This window comes from Sylvia atricapilla, chromosome 14 (genome assembly GCF_009819655.1).
Source record: "Sylvia atricapilla isolate bSylAtr1 chromosome 14, bSylAtr1.pri, whole genome shotgun sequence".
In the NCBI taxonomy this organism is placed as follows: domain Eukaryota; kingdom Metazoa; phylum Chordata; class Aves; order Passeriformes; family Sylviidae; genus Sylvia; species Sylvia atricapilla.
In genome coordinates, this window is record NC_089153.1 from 1,402,372 (window position 1) to 1,418,949 (window position 16,578).

Below are 16,578 nucleotides of genomic sequence, written 5' to 3' on the forward strand. Positions count from 1 at the left end.
GATTCGGGGTTTGGAAGGGGTTTGGGATGCAGGAGGCGGAGTGTTGATGAAGTTATGTCGTTTGTTAAGCAGACACCACACCCAGCAGACACAGGATAGAGTGTTGTGTGCAAGTCAAGCCTTGACAACTTGTTTTTCCAGCTGTGACTTTGTATTGCACCCTCACCCAAGGGGGTGCAGTCCCTCACAGAGCTTGAGCCACCTGCGAGGGCAGCAGGTTCTGTGGGGCCCCTGGAGAGGGGAGAAGTGCTGAGGAGCAGCTCCAGTGCAGGCTTTGTTTAAATAGCACATCCAAATTAAAGTATTACCATACAGTGACTCATCCCTGTACAGAGTGCAGTTACTCTGTACGTGACACTCATTAGTATGCGGAGTGGTGTTTGGGTTTGTAGGAAATGGATTAAATGTCAGGCACCGATAGAATCTTAAAGCTTTCTGAGGCCCCTGAAAGAAATCACAGGCACCGGTAGCTCTGTACTTGGTTCAGAACTAAGTCCTAATGATGGGCTTGGAGCCCCAGTTAGGGTGGCATTTGTCACTTGTCACCAAGAGGCTGTTGAGTCCCTCTGCCTTGGCTGCAGACCAGGCATCCCTTCTCCCAGAGGGTGGCAGATAATTTATTTCAAAGGTCTTTTTAAGTTTAGTTACATTAATCTTAAATGCACATTGTATCAAAATGCTACATTCAATTTTTAAAGTAGCCTTTTTGCTAGCTAGTACCTGTGCTGATCTTGTACCTTGTGCGAGTGCTGACCCATGTACCAGTAAACATGTACATCATGTTTGGTGTCTAAACATAAAGTATTCCTAGGTGTGAGTGATTGTAAGTGTAAGGATGCTGTTACACATCAGAAATTAAACCCACTGCTTCTGCCAAGTGTTTTCCGTTCCCATGCAGAGGTCAGGGACAATAGAGCCGTTAGGGAAGTTTCTGAGGAAGAGGTGCCGGGAAAACCTAATCTTGAAGACCAATTCCAGACACATGCGTTGGTGTCATGGGCTGCTTATTTGGGAATAACTGTGCACTGTGAAGGGTGTGAAATGCTGGCTCTGCAAACCTGGAGGCTGCTGCTGTCCCATTGCTGTGGGGAGTGACTAGAAAGAGAAGCCTCTTGGAGATGAGAAAACCACACCCTGCTGGATTTGTAGAGTTGGAAATTTTGGAAATAAGAGTAGCAAGAGCACAATGTTGTTTTTGTAAGGATGATGCTTGCAGGGGTATTTTGCAGTGTTTGATGGACTGTGGGAAAACCCTTGGGCCCTTGGAGCAAGTTGGTAATGGTGACTAATAAAATCAGTATAAACTAACAACACACTTGGGCCCTTGCATTTCCAGCCGATGGATCAAAGGGCTTTAACTCCGTCCGCGCCTGGTTTCTGTGCCTTTGTGAGGTTGTGAATGGGCACAACGAGGGCACAGCGGGGCTCGGCTGTGGGCAGGAGCGCCGCTCCCACCTTCCCCTGGAGAAAAGGGAGAGGAGGAGCAAAAGAATAAAAATGGCTTTTTAAAACCTATTTTGTAAACGGGGCTGAAGCTTCTGCACGTAGTCAGAAACAATCTCTATTATGTCCCAGTTCCTGATATAGAACTTAAAAAACGCACGAGCCTTGGGCAGAAACACCACTTTGTGAAGAGGAGTGCTGTTCCCATAGTGTTCCATTATCCCCTCCCTCAGTGAGGCAAGGGCTCTGTGCCTCCCGGCTCAGCCGCTGTCCCGAGGGAGGCTCGGAGACACGCACCTCGGGGGTTGGGTGCCCGGTAACGGGGAGTGTTCGCAGCTCCCTCTGTGAGCACCGGCGGTGTTCGGCCCCCGCCCCCTCCTCGCCGGTACCACAAGATGGCGGCCTCCCCGCCGAACTGCGCTTCCCAGCGTGCCCCGCGCCACTGCGCGAAATGGCCGCCAGGTACGGTGGGGAACTACAGCTCCCGGCATGCCGCGCGCCGGGAGGCGGGAAAAGACTACGTATCCCGGCGTGCAGCGCACCGCCCCTCCGCCGGAGCTGCGGCCTGGCGCGCGCCTGTTGCCGCCGCTTCCGGGGAAGGGGGGCCGGGCCCAGCGTTGGCGGAAGTGACGTCAGGTCCGGCGGTGTGTGGCGGAGTGGGGCGGGCCGGGCCGAGCGCGGAGCGGAGCGGGGCCGGTGGGGTCCGGGCGGGTCACGGCGGAGCGGCGGCTCCTCTGCGCACCGCAGGTGAGAGGCGGGGGGACAATCCCGGGCACGCACGGCCGCGGGGGGCTCTAGGGCGCCGCCTCCTCCCCTGAGGCGGCGCCGGGCCGCGGCCTCCACCCCCCGCGGCGGGGCCGCCCCTCGGTATTGTCTGCGGCGCCATCCGGGGCCTGCGGGGGCGGCTGGTGCCGAACAAAGCGGGGGCGGGGGGAGGCGGCCCCTCGCCGTTACCGCCCGCGCGGGGCCGAGGGCAGCGAGCGGCGAGGCCCGGGCTTACCGACAACACCGGCTCGCGGCGCCTGCGCCCGGCCGCGGCTACGCTGTTACCGAAACACGGCCCCGGAGCGGGTCCGGCCACCCGGCAAGGGGCCTCATCCCTGCCGGGGCGCTGCTCCCACAGCCCCCGCCTTAGCCCCGCGCGGGGGCGGCGGCTGCGCTCGGTAACCTCCAGCGCAGCACTTGGGAGCGTTTAGATCAGACAGCGCTCGCGTCCCGCCTGCATTTGATTAAGAAATCTGTTTATTAGGCGAATATAATTACTAGACGGTTATAATCAGCTCCGTTGATAAGAGCCGTGTGCTAATCTCGATAGATAAGGAGGAGCTGGGCCGGCGCTGCCGACTCGCAGGAGGAATCACCGGCTAATAAACAAGTCGCTGACTCCTGCCCGAGCTGCTCTGAAACACCTTCCCTTAATCTTCAGCTCACACTAAAACCATCACGTGTTATTTTTGAGTGCTTAAAGCAAATATCGTAATTTTTTTGCTTAACTTGTGGCGGGTAAGGACCTGGGGTTGCTGCATGGAATTAGGCCTGACCTCACCTCCGGAGAAGGCAGTGGATAATCTTCTTTCGTGACTGGGTTTTAAATGCAGACTCTTCAGTCACAAAGCTCTGAATTTTAATGATGGTTGGTCAAGGGCTCTTCATGGCTGTAACTGCAGCAGAATTCAGGGAAGTGGGTGAATTAATAGGCCTTAGTGATGTTCTGGAGTAACAAGCTCCACAATGCATACAGAAAACAACTCAGGGTTAACTGAAAGCCTGTTGTTACAGGATTTTTAATTTCTGTCTTCATTCCTAAATAAAAATCCTATTTTTTATTAGTGTCTTCCCTTAGGCACTTGCAGTGTGCTTGCTCCCACTCCCACCGCCCCCACTCCGCACCAAAATCCCAGAGGAACTTGGGTCAGAACCTCACAGTGTGTCACCGTGGCAGAATTCTCCCTGTTTTCTGTTCCTTAGCGCTGCCAATGTTATATTTCCTCTTCTAGAGTGAGAAGCTTTGAGCTCCTCTGCTTCCCACCTACTCCCAGATGGAAAATGGGTTATTTTTATTCCCAGCAGCAGTGTAGCCTGGCACTGGGGCTTGTTTCCTGCAGCAGCCTGCTTAGATTGGGACTTTTTGCAATACTGAAGTGGCATTTGGCTCTCCCCCTCAGAATTCCCTGACTGAAAAGGTTGTACCAGTACTGATGAAACAAGACTGAGCTTGTCCCCACACTGAGCACAGAAACCTGCTCTGTGTCTTGCAGTGGAGAAATGGGAAGGTTTGTTTCCTCTGGAAGGTTTATTTGTTCTGTTGGAAGCTGCAGAAAATTAAATCAGGAGTGCTGCAAGTGAGGGGCCAGCCTGAGGCTTCCTCTGTTCCTGCAGGATAAATGAGTGTGGGCATGTTTCCCTGTGGGAAAGGCATGAATGGACTGAGGGCTTTGTCAGACAAACTTCAAATATTCAGGCTGAGCCGGGGTCCTTGAAGATCATCCCCATCATCTTTGGGTAGTGAGGGACAAAGCTGGTTGGGTCTGAGCTGAACTTTCCTCCCTCCTAAAGCTGGAACGCTTCAGAAATGGGAAAGCTGGCCCATGATTCAACAAATTAACCTTCCAAGCCTTTACACAAACAAGTAGGGTTGGTTTGTTTAGTTTGGGTTGGAGTTTTTAATTATTTTTACCGTTCTGGACTTGTCTGGGTACAGTCACCTTTGTGCAGAAGCTGCCCGAGTTCCTCACTGCTGAGGCAGTGACTTTGAGGAAAATAGTAATATCAAGACTAGCTCCACAAAAGAGAAGGTGAAAACACATGCCAGTAAAAATTGGGGAGGGCAGGAAGAAATTAGGGTTTTGGGGCTTTATTTGCTGTACTGTATCCCGTGTGTTGGCTTGGGAACTGCTGAAGTGGCTTAAAGCAATTTCAAGCTTGAATTGGGGTGTTAAATGCAACATCCTTTCCTGTTTTATGTAAATGTTTCCAGTAATCCTCAGCAAGTTTGTTTTGAAAGAACATCAAAAAGAACCTGTTTTCCCTCGGTGGAATACACAGTGGAATACACGGGATTTGCTCCCATTTGTGTCACTTCCCAGGGAGCTGCAGTGACTTCCGTGCTGGGGTTTGCCTTTGAAAAACCTGGAACAGAGCAAGCAAGGCAGGTTCCTTCTTCTTTGTGCTTTTCTTGACTGGCTGCTTGGATGTGGCAGGTTTTTAGCTGGTGTTACCAAGAGTTTTGAACCAAAACTTGCATTAATTCACTTGATAACAGGACCAACTGGAATGCAAAGAGAAAAAGTGAGGTGCTGGGTGATAAGCCCTTGTACTCTAATAACAACAAGGGTGTGTTTTGATTCCGAGTAAGTCACTCTTTGATATGCAGACAACGAGCTAAAGTGTTGTTTTGATAATAAAATATATTTTCACTCGCTGCTGCAACTTTCATTGTGAATTTTAACATGAGAAAAACATTCAAATTTGACTTGAGTCATGGATTTTTTGGTCAGGTTTTTTTTAGGTCTTTTTTTTTTTGAAGATATTGCCTCACTTTGTGTACTGTTTCAAGAAAATTGATACTACCAGTATTAGTGTCCAACAAACACTGAGGTTTTCCAGTGTTGATCTGTGTATTTGGGCATGGTACAGGAAGGGCAGCAGTGTTGTGTCACCTCAGAACACAGAGATTTCCAGGTGGCCCTGTGCAGGGTCAGTTCCTCATGGTTTCTGCTCCCTGCAAGGTTTCCCAGCGGGAAAGGGCTGTGAAACCTGGCTCATAATGTCACACACAACACTTAAAAGTGCTTTGAAAAACAAATTCTCCTTTTGAATGTTGAAATATTTTCCTACTGGCAAGTACATGCGCTTCCTGTTTTTTCCTGTCACTTTTCATTGGCTTTGGTGAGGTTCAGTTTGGGAAATGAATTTGTCCCTGGAATCCTCACACAATGGGACCAGCGCTTGTGATGCTGTTCCTTGCTGTGATCTCAGAGCTCTGCTGCAGTCGGGGTGAGGCTGCTGGAGCCTCCAAAGGCAGGTGCAGCCTCCCTGCCCTTGGACTGGGCTTGTGCAGGGGCAGGGAATGAGGAATCTGCAGGCGTTTATTTGCTGCCCTCCTCAGTTGCAGGTTTGGGATCGGAGTGGCAGCCATGAAGGACCCAAGTCGCAGCAGTACCAGCCCCAGCATCATCAGCGAGGATGTGATCATCAACGGGCACTCCCACGAGGATGACAACCCCTTTGCCGAGTACATGTGGATGGAGAATGAGGAGGAGTTCAACAGGCAGGCAAGTCATTCCTCGCTTTCAGTGGCTCATCTCTCCTTTCTCAGCTGCACTGACAGGGCTGGGCTCCACCACTGGCAGTCCTTTTGGAGAAGAAGTTTCAAATTGGCTCTCTGGAGTGATCCTGAGGGGCAAATGGGTCTTCCTTTCTCTGCCAGTAAATGCTGATCTTCTGTAATCCTGGTGGAAAATATGGGAAGTGCAGCATGTTCTAATGCATCCATTAATTCCCTGCTTCTGCAGGAGGGAGGGGAGAAAAGAGAGTTGACACAAGTAGGTGGCACTTGGGAAGGGCTGGCCTGGGAGGTGTTCATGTGCCGACATGTCAAGTGTCCCAGTGCTGAGCTGGGGAATTCCAGGTGCACGTCTGCCTTGGAAACAGCACTGCTGCTCCACAGGGCGTTGGGTGACAGAGCTGCCAGGTGACAGAGCTGCTCATTTTCATACTTGAGTCTTACAGCTCATTTCTCCATCAGGTGGGAAGGAACCCTTACTTTCCTCTGACACCTTGCCTCTGTTACCCTTTCCTCTCCTGCTCCAGAGGCTGGGAACAGCCCACCTCTTTCCACACCCCTTTCCCATTCCCAGCGTGCTCTGTGCTCCAGCAGCTGTGGTTGTGCTGGGTGCAGAGCCACCAGCATGGGATCGTCAGGGTGCCAGCAGCACTGAGCTCATTCAGAGCCAGATTTGCTCACAAAAATGATTGCTCACCTCCATTCTCATTTCTCTTGTGCATTATTTCCTGTTTGATGGCTTTTTCCCCCCAAGAACTGTCCCACAGTTTGCACACAGGGGGTGTAGTTCTCTGGGAAGGAGCTGAGTTGTGCCATGATTTTTCAGGCACAGATTCCATTGTTAAAACAGAGGAAAGGTGGGAGTGTGAGGGGAGAAGGGTCATGCTCAGACAGACAAACACTGTGGGGCAGCCTGGTCACCTGCTGCTGCAGACACAGCCCTCTGGGAGCCTGAGCAAGTTAAACTTGAGCTGGAAAATAAAAACAGGCAGTCCTGATTTCCAGCTATTTGGGGAATTAAATGTTATTAGTACTGCTGGAGCTGCCATAGAGGCACCTGTAGGGGTGCAGGCCTGTAACCAAGCCCCTGGAGCTGGGCAAGCCCTGTGTAACAGGAGCCTGTGGCTGTGTGCCCGCAGCAGGAGGGAGGCAGTGCCTCCTGGAGGTGCTGCCCAGCCTGGAGTGCTGCTCTGGGGAATCACTGAGTCAGCCACTCTGCTCAGTGCCTGAGCAGTGCCTCAGAGCACGTGGGCACCAGGTGAGCTGGTGTGATTACCCCAAGGGCAAGGACCCAGATTGCACAGCAGTCCTGATAATCTGGTGTTAATGTTTTTGATTTGGTGTTTGTGGTAACCGAATTTCCATTCCAGGACTGAGGAGGTGTTTGATTTCAGAGCAAAGGATAGATGGGAAAACTTGTTTGAGCTTCCACTGGGGGAACTTCTAAATCTGTCCTGAATCATTTTTCCATTCCCTTGTGTCTGGGCTAGTTCCTTCACACCAGCTTCTGTTTCCCTGCTTTCCTCTCTTAAACAGTCTGATGCAGCACATGGAAAATTTGTAGGATGAACTCCCTCCAAAGTTTGTTTACTGAACAACGAAGGAAAACTGCTTTAATCTCTGCACTGCATTTCAGTTCTGCATGGGGTAGTTTATCCTGCTGTTCAGGACAGCAGAGCTGCATTCCTGACAGCTGCTGGGATCAGGTGGGGTTCCCAAGGAGAGCACAGTGGGTGAGCACACACTGACAGCCCAGGAGAGGCTGCTTGTTCCAGGTGACAGGCAGGGGTTATTTTTTCCCCAGCAGTCCTTCAGTATACTTTTCCTGAGGAGTGTTTCCTGGCTCTGTGTGTTGGCACAGCTCCCTTCCTCATACTTGCAGTGAGCTCAGTCCAGACTAGTTGGTACAGCTGAAATTTTTGCTTGAGACCTACATTTTCCTTCTTTGGGTCATAACAAGCTGCAAACAAAACAGCTGGGGCTGGCAGGGCTCTCCTGCCTCTCCCTTTCAGCTGCAGCCCAGGCCTTGGGACAAAGCACTGATGTCCTTCCTGCTGCATGGACATGGTGCTGGGCTGGGATGCTGCTGGATAGCTGGGAAGGTCAGCTGGGTGCACACACCTGGGAATAAAACCTCCCACCAGCTCACAGTAGGTTCTGTGCTGAAACAGTTTCTTTTCTTTGCACAGATCGAAGAGGAGTTGTGGGAAGAAGAATTCATCGAGCGCTGTTTCCAGGAGATGCTGGAAGAGGAGGAGGAGCATGAATGGTTTATTCCAGCCCGTGATCTCCCACAAACAATGGATCAAATCCAGGACCAGTTCAATGACCTTGTTATCAGTGACAGCTCATCGCTGGAGGATCTGGTGGTAAGCTCATCCTATTTCTGAAGCTCAAGTCTTTGTGCAAGGCTGGGGCTTATTGCTGCTTATGGCAGGAGAAAGTCCTTTCCAGCAGGAAGGAGCCTGTTAAACCCTGCCTGGCTGTGCAGGGTAGGTGGGAAAGATGTGTCCTCGTGGGATGTGACCTATTTGGTGGCTTTCTTCATACCCACGTGCAGCCTTTCCCAGCCCGTGGCACAACTCCAGGAGTGGGTGGGATGTTATGAAAGAAGGGCACTGAGTAGAGCTGGGGCTGCGAAAGGGTCACTGGGCGTCTGCCAGCACTGACACATTGGGCTGGTCTGAGCCCTGTCCCAGGGTCTGGTTGGGATTGGGAGAACGACAGCAGATCCCTGTCCCAAGTCTAGGGAAGGGAAAAGCAGCCAAACTGTGATTATTTCTCTCTTTTTGCCATCTGACTTCTGTGCAGAGCTCAACTCAAAGGAAAGGGCAGTGTGTGTTTATTTTCCTTCGCAGAATCCAAAGTTCCTTGTACAGAACACAAACCCCACAACATCCTGTCATACAACTGCTCTGAGATTCAGATGCAGACCCTGACTTTTCCAAGCTGAAGCAGCTGTAGGCAGCAGTTTCAGCCTCAAGGAAGATCAGAGAAGTCTAATCCTCCATTTCTTTGTGATAAAGAGCTCCTTTTGAAGCTACTGGTGCCCACCTCAAACTGCAGGACATGGAGCAGCAGCAGCTTGCCAAGGAGGAGGACAGGGGAGTCACAGAGAGAGACATGTAAAAAATCAATACAGCGCTCATACACATGAAATTCCCAGAAGTGACTGAAGTTCCTGGAACAAGTCACCTCTTGCTTAAATAAGCAAAATTTTGAAACCTCATGGCACGTTTTAACAGCTCAACTTGAGAAAAGGCTATTTCAGCATGAGGGGAAGCTGCTGTGTTTGCTGCATGCCTGTGGTTTGCTGCTTATTCCCTGAGACCTCATCCAACTGAAACTTCAGGTGGAGCTAAGGAAGGCTGGATAACTCAGGGAGTAGCACAAAGGAATAGGCTTTTCTGGGAATTACAGATTACTGCTAAGTGTAAGAATTGTATTGTATACCTGACTGTTACTCTAAATCTGTAAACCTTTGCCTCTAATTGGCCTCAGCTTGAAAATGGAAGCTGAAAATAATGATTCACTTTGATTTCTGTTCTTCCCTTCCTCAGGTCAAGAGTAATCTGAATCCAAACGCAAAGGAGTTTGTTCCTGGGGTGAAGTACTTAAACATTTGAGTAGACTGGGCCCTCTTTTGGTGGATGTAGCACAATTTCCACACTGTGAAGCCAGTATTAGAAGATTTAATTGTAAAAGCTCTCTCTTCTTGTCACTGTGTTACACTTATGCATTGCCAAAGTTTTGTTAGTCTTGCATGCTCAATAAAAGTGCTGAGACTGTTATTAAGTAAATCTGTCAAAAGTTTAATGGAAACATAATTGGGCCCTGGCTCTGTGTGAAGGAGGCAGTGAGGTAAGAAGCACCAGTCAAGTTGAGACAAAGTACCACGTTAATAAAACCTTCTGCAGACTCTGATTTTTTAAACAGGACTTGGAATTTGCGGTGGTCTGTTTTTAACTAAAGATGTGTTAACTGGTGCTAGCTTGCACCTGATAATGCCTTAACTTCCAAGTGAAAGTGAGGAGATCTGATTGTTATGCAAATTAGCTAACTTTCCTTTGAGGTATCAGTGTCGTTACTAATGTTAATTTCCCCCCTTACAAAACATCATGATCCTGGGAAGCAGCGTGAGCTTAACCCAAATCTCACAGACCTGTACAGAGTCGTAGATCTCAGCTCCTGAACTAACATCCAGACCATTGGGAGGAAGCAGTTCCCTGTCCTTTGCAGTGTGTGATCATGTTAGAAACCTTCCGTTCCCGTGCTGTTCAGGGAGGTGTGAGATCCATCTCAGTTCCTGCCAAGAACAGGCACCCTACATAGCACTGCCTATGGAACCCTCAGCGTCCAACTTCCCACAGCTGGATTTAACCAGGCAAACCCCAGCATTAGTGATTTGAGTGGTGCTTTTCCCTTGCTTTGTTTAATCATCACTACACAATAGTCTACAGCACAACAACTTTTTTGGTTTTTTGGTTTTTTGGTTGTTTTTTTTTTTCTTTTAATAAAGCTAGAACAGTTTTGGCTTCTTAAACTTCATATTTGGGTAGGTTAAGCTGCCATACGTGTTCAGTGTGAATAGTGTTTAAGTTGAAAATATTGTAAAAAAATTATATTTTTTCAAAAATATTTAAAAAAATAAATAATAGTAGAACTGATGTGGTGGCTGTCTCATAACTGGGCATCTGGCATGGGAAGTGGCTTGGCAGTGTGTGGAGGACAGGGCTGGCACTGTGGAACCCGCTGGCCCCGGATCCTGGCTGAAGCTGGACTCTTCACGGAATCACAGACTGCTCTGGGTTGGAAAAGACTGCAGACATCTGGTTCCATGGGCAGGGAATGCCTTCCACTGTCCCAGGCTGTTCCCAGCCCTGTCCAGCCTGGCTTTGGACGCTTCCAGGGAAAGGAGTTTATTCCTCCCCTCCCACTCTGTGCTCTCCCGTCATTCTCCTGTGGCTGTTCCCAGCCCGGCCCTGCTGGCAGTCCTGGGGACACTCGAAGCTGCTGCCTGGTGCTTGGCGCAGGAGCCCCAGAGCTGGAGTCGAGTGCTGGCTGCAAGAGCTTCTCCAGCCCCATCCACACCTTCATGGAACAGCCCGAGTTTTACCCACAGGGGTCAAGCCCAGACCCTGCTCAGGACAGCCCAGCCTCGCTGTTAGGATCTCCTTTTTAAGCTGGAATTAAGCGGAAGGGGCACGGCTGGAGCTGCAGCTCTGCAGGACCAGCAGGGTGAGGTGGGGCCGTCCACAGATGTTGCCCTGCAGCAGAACCGCCTCGCTGTGTCAGCCACTTGTGCTCCAGGAGGAGCCTCTCCCTGCTGCGGGAGCTCGGCTGCACCAACTCCTTCTGCTGTTGCTCTGCAAAATGCTAATGGAGTTACCCAGCTCCGTGCTGGGCGCTGCCTTCTCTTCCCGTGCAGAGAGCTGGCAAGACTTCTCCAGGACTTCCACTGACCTGGGGAGAGAGTTCAGACTCGAGGACCTAAAGAAAAAGGTCAGCAAATAACGCAGCTGATTTCTATCTGCAGTGGGAGAGTTCCACCAGCGAGTCCTGCGTGACTGCAGTTTGTCCATGAGCTTTGGCCGGGACACCATCATCTCGGGGTGGTGGCAGCTGAGTGCAGCAGCCAGGGGCCAGCGTGTGGAGCAGCCAGCCTGGCCATGGCTGCTCTCCTGGAGCTGGGTTTATCCCTCTCCTGTATCCTGTAGCACTGGGATGTTCACTGGGGAGGGGCTGCTGCTGGCCCTGGGAGCGCCGCTGGCTTTGGGCTGTGACTGACTGCAGCAGAGCTGGTGGCACCCGGTGCTGAGCAGCCCTGGCACTGTCCCCAGGCTTCCTCTCAGTCCTGCTCCGGCCCCAGCGGGTGGGCTGGGGGGACAAGGAAATGGGAAGGAACACAGCTGGCCAGAGGGGGTCACACTGACACGGTGCTCGGCACCAGCACCAGGACAGCAGCCAAAGGGGGGGCTCAGAGCCTAGCTGGTCCTCGTGGGAGGTGGGAAGGGTTGTATTTACACCCCTTGGGGTTTATTTTAAGTTGGGGTGGGTTTTTTTCCCCCCTCATCTTCACTTCTAACAGATTTTCTTACTTTTCTCCCTGCTCATGCTGGGGAGCGAGTGTGTGAAGGTGCCACTCCGGGCTGTGACAGCGTTGTGCAATATTGCCTCAGTTCAACTTTGGTGCGAATTCCAACCTGGGCGAATTCCAGGCCCAGGACTGGCCTGACCCCGGTGCATCGGGGGTCAGCCACCTCTGTGCATGCACCTGAGAGCTCTCTGATGGCACGGGGCAGTGTCAGCAGCACGGCCGGGACACAGCCAGCACTCCAGAGCTCCCGCAGCGGGAGGGTTTGCCAAGGGCCTGTGCTGAGCTGCCTCTCCCACAGCAGCAGGTTCAGGCAGAGCCCACCTGGAAGAAATCCAGCGTGTCTCCGTGTCTGGCAGCCCGGGAGGAGCACGGTTAAAGTGCTGAGGCCTTTGCACTGCTCAAAGGACGAGGGAACGGTGCAGGAGGCAGCAGAGACACTAGCAGAGCACGTGCGCTTGAATATTTCAAAATTTTTAATGTGTCGTCTTAAATTAGGCATCCTAACGCTGGTCTGGACACTGCCCCACGCAGAGCCCCTGGCAGCTGCTGTGTCACCGTGCCGGAGCCGAGGGTACAGCGTGAAAATCCGTGCCCCGGCTGGGAGTTGGTGGCCCCGGGGCTCTGGCCGGCTCCGATGTGGCCGAGGGACCTCAGCAAGCGCTGGACAAGCCTCAGCCGGCTAAAGCTTCAGGTGGAGCACGGCACGGGGTGGCGGTCCCCCGGAGCTTGGGGTGTCCCCCAAGAGCAGCGTTGTGTTTCCCTAGCCCCGCGTTCGCGCCGAGCAGCGGCAGCCTTGGCTTTGGCCTTGGCGGGCGCTACCGGTCCCCGACAGCCCCCGGGAGCTCGGCTCGGCTCCTCCGGCGCTGGGGCGGCACCTCCCGGGACCTTCCCCTCGCTCAGACCTTGGTGCACACCGAGCCCCGGTCAGTGCCGTCTGGGCCCTCTGCGGCTGCCGTGCCCCTGCCCTTGTCCCGGGCCCTGAAGCCGGTGAACACCGGGCAGATGGGCACCTTCCTCAGCCAGCGGCTCCTCCGCACCGCGCCCATGCCGAAGGGGAAGTCATAGCTCCTCAGGCTGGCGCTGCTCGTGCTGTCCGAGTGCGCTCCTGCCTTCCACTGCACCAGCCCTCGCTCCTCCTGCGTTCCTGCGGGATGTGCAGTGTCACCCTTCGGCTCTGCCATCCCCTCCGGCAGCTCTTAATCAACACCCAGGAACCTGCCGCAGCCCCGCTGCGGTTACCCGGGATGGTGTTGTCCAGGACGAAGGCAATGGTGCCCCCGACGAACATCTCCGTGGTCAGCAGCACCGTCAGGATCTGGTCCAGCTCGGTGACACCTGCGAGAGCGTGGGACGGAGCCGGGGCTGCAGTGAGGAGCCGGATTTCCCCGCTGCTCCCCCCGGGGAGGGCGAGAGCCCGGAGATCTGCCCTCCTCTCTCCCCAGACTCCCAAAACTGCGGCTTTTCGTGGTGGACGGTACCTGTGTTAATGGCCCCGGGGTGGGAATCCAGGTAGTTTGGCAGCGTCAGCCCGAAAAACATGGCAAAGCCCAGCACGAAGAGGTTTCGGGAGGAGTTCATGTCGACGAACTGCAGGTTGGAGAGGCCGACGGCCGTGATCATTCCTGCCGGCAGAGACGCGGGGATGCAGGCGGAGGTGCCTGCGCTGGGCCGGGCATCGGGGGCTGCCCCAGCCGCCGTGAGGCTGCGAGGAGTCCCCGTTCCTCCCAAAACCCGCCTGCACCCTTGGGTTCACCAGGGCCCGAGGCCGCGGGGACGTGGCCCTGGGCTGCCGAGAGCAGCGCTCCAGGTTTGGGGGACACAGTTACCGAATAAGGTGCAGAACATCCCTCCGAGCACGGGGTCGGGCAGGGAGGCGAAGAGCGCCGTGAATTTGCCGACGGTCCCCAGCAGGAGCATGATCCCGGCGCCGTACTGGATGACCCTCCTGCTCCCCACCTGCACAGAGACACCGACAGCGGGTGAGGGTGCCCGTGCCCGCCGGCCGAGCCGGGAGCCCTCCCCGGGCCCCGTACCTTGGTGATGCCCAGGACGCCGATGTTGGGACTGGAGGACGTGGAGCCGTTGCCGGTTCCCAAGAGCCCCGCGATGATGCAGGAGATGCCCTCGGTGAAAATGCCCCTGGGGAACAACACGGTCGGACCGGCGCCCATCCCATCTCCCTCGGCATCCCTGGTCAGTCTCCAGGGATGCAGCGGTGCGGGTGAAGTACCGCGGAGGAGGGCAGAGCCGGCCGTACCTGTTAATGGCGTGCACGGGGGGCGGGGGCGCTCCTGCCAGCCGGGCACAGGAGTAGTAGTCCCCGATGGACTCGATGATACCCGACAGCGTGGCGCTGAACATGCCCAGCACGGCCGCGGAGGTCACCGTGGGCAGCCCCCACTGGCCTGCGGGGGGCAGAGCGGGTCAGGGCTGGGGACACACCGGGACCGTGCTCACCGGCGCCACTCTGTGCCCGCCCCCCGCGGTGCTCCCTGGCCCCGGCGATGCTGCACCACGTCCCCACATCCCCCAGGGCAAAGGGGTGTCGGGAGGCCCGGGGCGCCGCGGGGCTGCCGGGCACTCACAGGGATAGGGGACGCGGAACCACGGTGCCACGGACAGGATCTCCCCACGGGCGTCTGTCCTGGCCTTGTACCCGTACTCCTCGGGGCTGCTGGGGAACACTCCGGTGCGGGTCAGCACGTAGCAGATCAGCCACACCAGCATGATGGCCAGGATGATCTGCGAGACACACACCGGCTCCCTCCCGCATCGCTCCCGAGCCCACGTGTGGATAAAGGGGGGAATTTGGGGCCATCCCGGGATGGTCTCAGCCAGTCCCTACCGGGAACATCTTGAAAATCTGGATGCGGAGCAGGACAAAGCCGTGGCCCCGGCGGTAGCCAGGCAGGCAGATGGGGACCTGCCGCAGGTACTGGGCAAACAGGACGATCAGGAAGATGGTCCTGGGGGGAAAGAGAGACAGGATCCCTCGTGCCTCTGACATCCTCCTGGCTCCATGTTAGACAGCCCTGCCCTGCTGTCCCCCGTGTCCCCATGCCGTACAGCACAGCGATGCCCCAGTGGGAGCCAGCCCTGTCCCCAGCCGCCTGGAAAACGGAGAGTCCGATGAGGGACACGGTGGGGGTGACGGTCAGCGGCCCGATGTAGCTGAGCAGTGCCCCGGGGAGCCCCAGCAGCCCGATGACCACTTCCACCAGGCTGGACACCACGATGCCCCCCTGGATCTGCAGGGCACGGAGAAGGGCAGGAGAGGGCGTCAGCAGCCTGCCGGGGAGTCTGGGTGCCGCGGGGGTGGCGGCAGGGTGGCGGTGGCATCATGTACCTCTCGCATGCGGGGCTGCCAGATGTGGGACGTGTTGAGCGGCAGTGACCAGTTGCCGTAGATCTGCTCTGGGGACGAAGGGCTGTGAGGCGGTCCCGGGGGGCGGGGAGCAGCCGGACACCCCCTGCACCCCCCTGTCCTCACCTTCAGTTGGGCATCGCCACTTCTCCAGGGCCAGGATGGACTTGGCGGGGACAAGGAAGGCCAGCGCGCTCGCCTGGAAGAGGGGCAGCCTGGGGGGACAGAGGGATGCCTGCGCCCGGGCCCGGGGCTGGGCAGGGGGCCCGCCGGGGCCGGGCTCTACCTGATGCCCACGGTGGTCTGGATGAGGGTGGTGATGCCCACGCAGGTGAAGATGGTGCCGATGAGGTAGCTGACGGTGAGCTGGTCCTTGCCCACGCACAGGCTCTCGGCCAGCAGGAAGGGGATGGCGATGGTGCCGCTGAAGCAGGTCAGGTAGTGCTGGGGGCGACGGGGCCGCTCAGCGGGGCTGGGGGTGCCCCACACCGCGAGGGACGGGGATTTGGGGTCTGGCACTTCCCAGGCTGTACCTGGAAGCCGAGCAGGATGCAGAGGTACCAGGGGGGCACGTCCTCGATCTTGTAGAGCATGTCCACCTCCGGCCGGGGGGCCCTGGTGCCCGCCCCGGGGTCCTGCTGTGGGGGCACAGCTCAGCCTGGCTCACCCTGGGGCTGCGTGCAGGGACGGGCACCCATCCTGCCCCACGGGAGCCCCTGTGCCCGCAGGGATGGGAGGGGTCCTGGCCGGCCGGCCTCCGTCTCACGTGTGTCACAGGCGGATTGAGGTGAGCGCTGCCCGCGGGGTGCCCCGGTACTCACCCTGCACGCCGCGGGCGGCTCCTTCTCAGGGCTGTGCGGAGAGCCCGGAGGGGCCGGAGCCACTTTCCCATTCTGGCAGTGAGGGCGAGGGGGGAGCTGGGTCAGTGTGGACCCAGGTGTCCCACAGCAAAGGGGCTGGGCTCTGCTCTGAGGGGCGCGGGTGACACCGGGCCGTGGCCCAGCGTATTTCCCGTCAGTCACAGCCCGGGGCCGCTCTGACCCCCAAGCGGGGTCTGGGCTCCCCAACCCGCCGGTCCCTACGTGGTATTTTGTTCCGGGAAAGTGTGGAGGGGGATCGCCCCCGCAGGTGATGGGGAAAATGGCACAGCCAGTCCCAGCCGCAACATTCCAGCGCGGCCCCTCGGTTCCGGGATTCGCCGCAGTCCCCAGGCTCACCCTGGCCTTTGCCAGCAGCAGTAGGGCATCCTGACCCTCAGCTGGCCATGGCCGGGGTCACTGTCCCTGGCCACCACCTCCCTCCCCACGGCCCTGGGGTGACACCGGGGAAGGGATGGGGACAGGGACGGCGCCTGCATTCACCTGGGGCTGAGCCAGGTCTCCTGAGCGG

General features: G+C 55.8%; 2 protein-coding genes across 7 annotated transcripts; one reads left to right on the forward strand and one right to left on the reverse strand.

The window, feature by feature from the left end:
* The first annotated feature begins 2,123 nt into the window (after positions 1–2,123).
* PAIP2 (poly(A) binding protein interacting protein 2) lies at positions 2,124–10,395 on the forward strand. 3 transcript variants are annotated; one of them, XM_066328877.1, is made up of 4 exons: positions 2,124–2,190; positions 5,552–5,717; positions 7,918–8,097; positions 9,289–10,395. In XM_066328877.1, exons 2-4 carry the CDS (start codon positions 5,580–5,582, stop codon positions 9,352–9,354), a joined length of 384 nt encoding a protein of 127 aa, XP_066184974.1. In that variant the 5' UTR covers positions 2,124–2,190; positions 5,552–5,579; the 3' UTR covers positions 9,355–10,395. The 3 variants fall into 3 exon arrangements, with proteins under 3 accessions (XP_066184974.1, XP_066184976.1, XP_066184975.1); XM_066328879.1 differs by having other exon boundaries at positions 2,127–2,190; positions 5,558–5,717; XM_066328878.1 differs by lacking the exon at positions 2,124–2,190 and adding an exon at positions 4,568–4,591.
* Positions 10,396–12,280: 1,885 nt separating this feature from the next.
* Positions 12,281–16,175, reverse strand: SLC23A1 (solute carrier family 23 member 1). Of its 4 annotated transcripts, XM_066328868.1 has the most exons (13): positions 15,723–16,175; positions 15,476–15,633; positions 15,316–15,404; positions 15,172–15,239; positions 14,892–15,073; positions 14,671–14,791; positions 14,411–14,567; positions 14,083–14,230; positions 13,859–13,964; positions 13,652–13,781; positions 13,304–13,447; positions 13,065–13,160; positions 12,281–12,969 (listed from the first exon to the last, which is right to left on the reverse strand). In XM_066328868.1, exons 1-13 carry the CDS (start codon positions 15,780–15,782, stop codon positions 12,722–12,724), a joined length of 1,707 nt encoding a protein of 568 aa, XP_066184965.1. In that variant the 5' UTR covers positions 15,783–16,175; the 3' UTR covers positions 12,281–12,721. The 4 variants fall into 4 exon arrangements, with proteins under 4 accessions (XP_066184965.1, XP_066184964.1, XP_066184963.1 ...); XM_066328867.1 differs by having other exon boundaries at positions 13,304–13,412; positions 13,652–13,964; XM_066328866.1 differs by having other exon boundaries at positions 13,652–14,230.
* Positions 16,176–16,578: the final 403 nt, after the last annotated feature.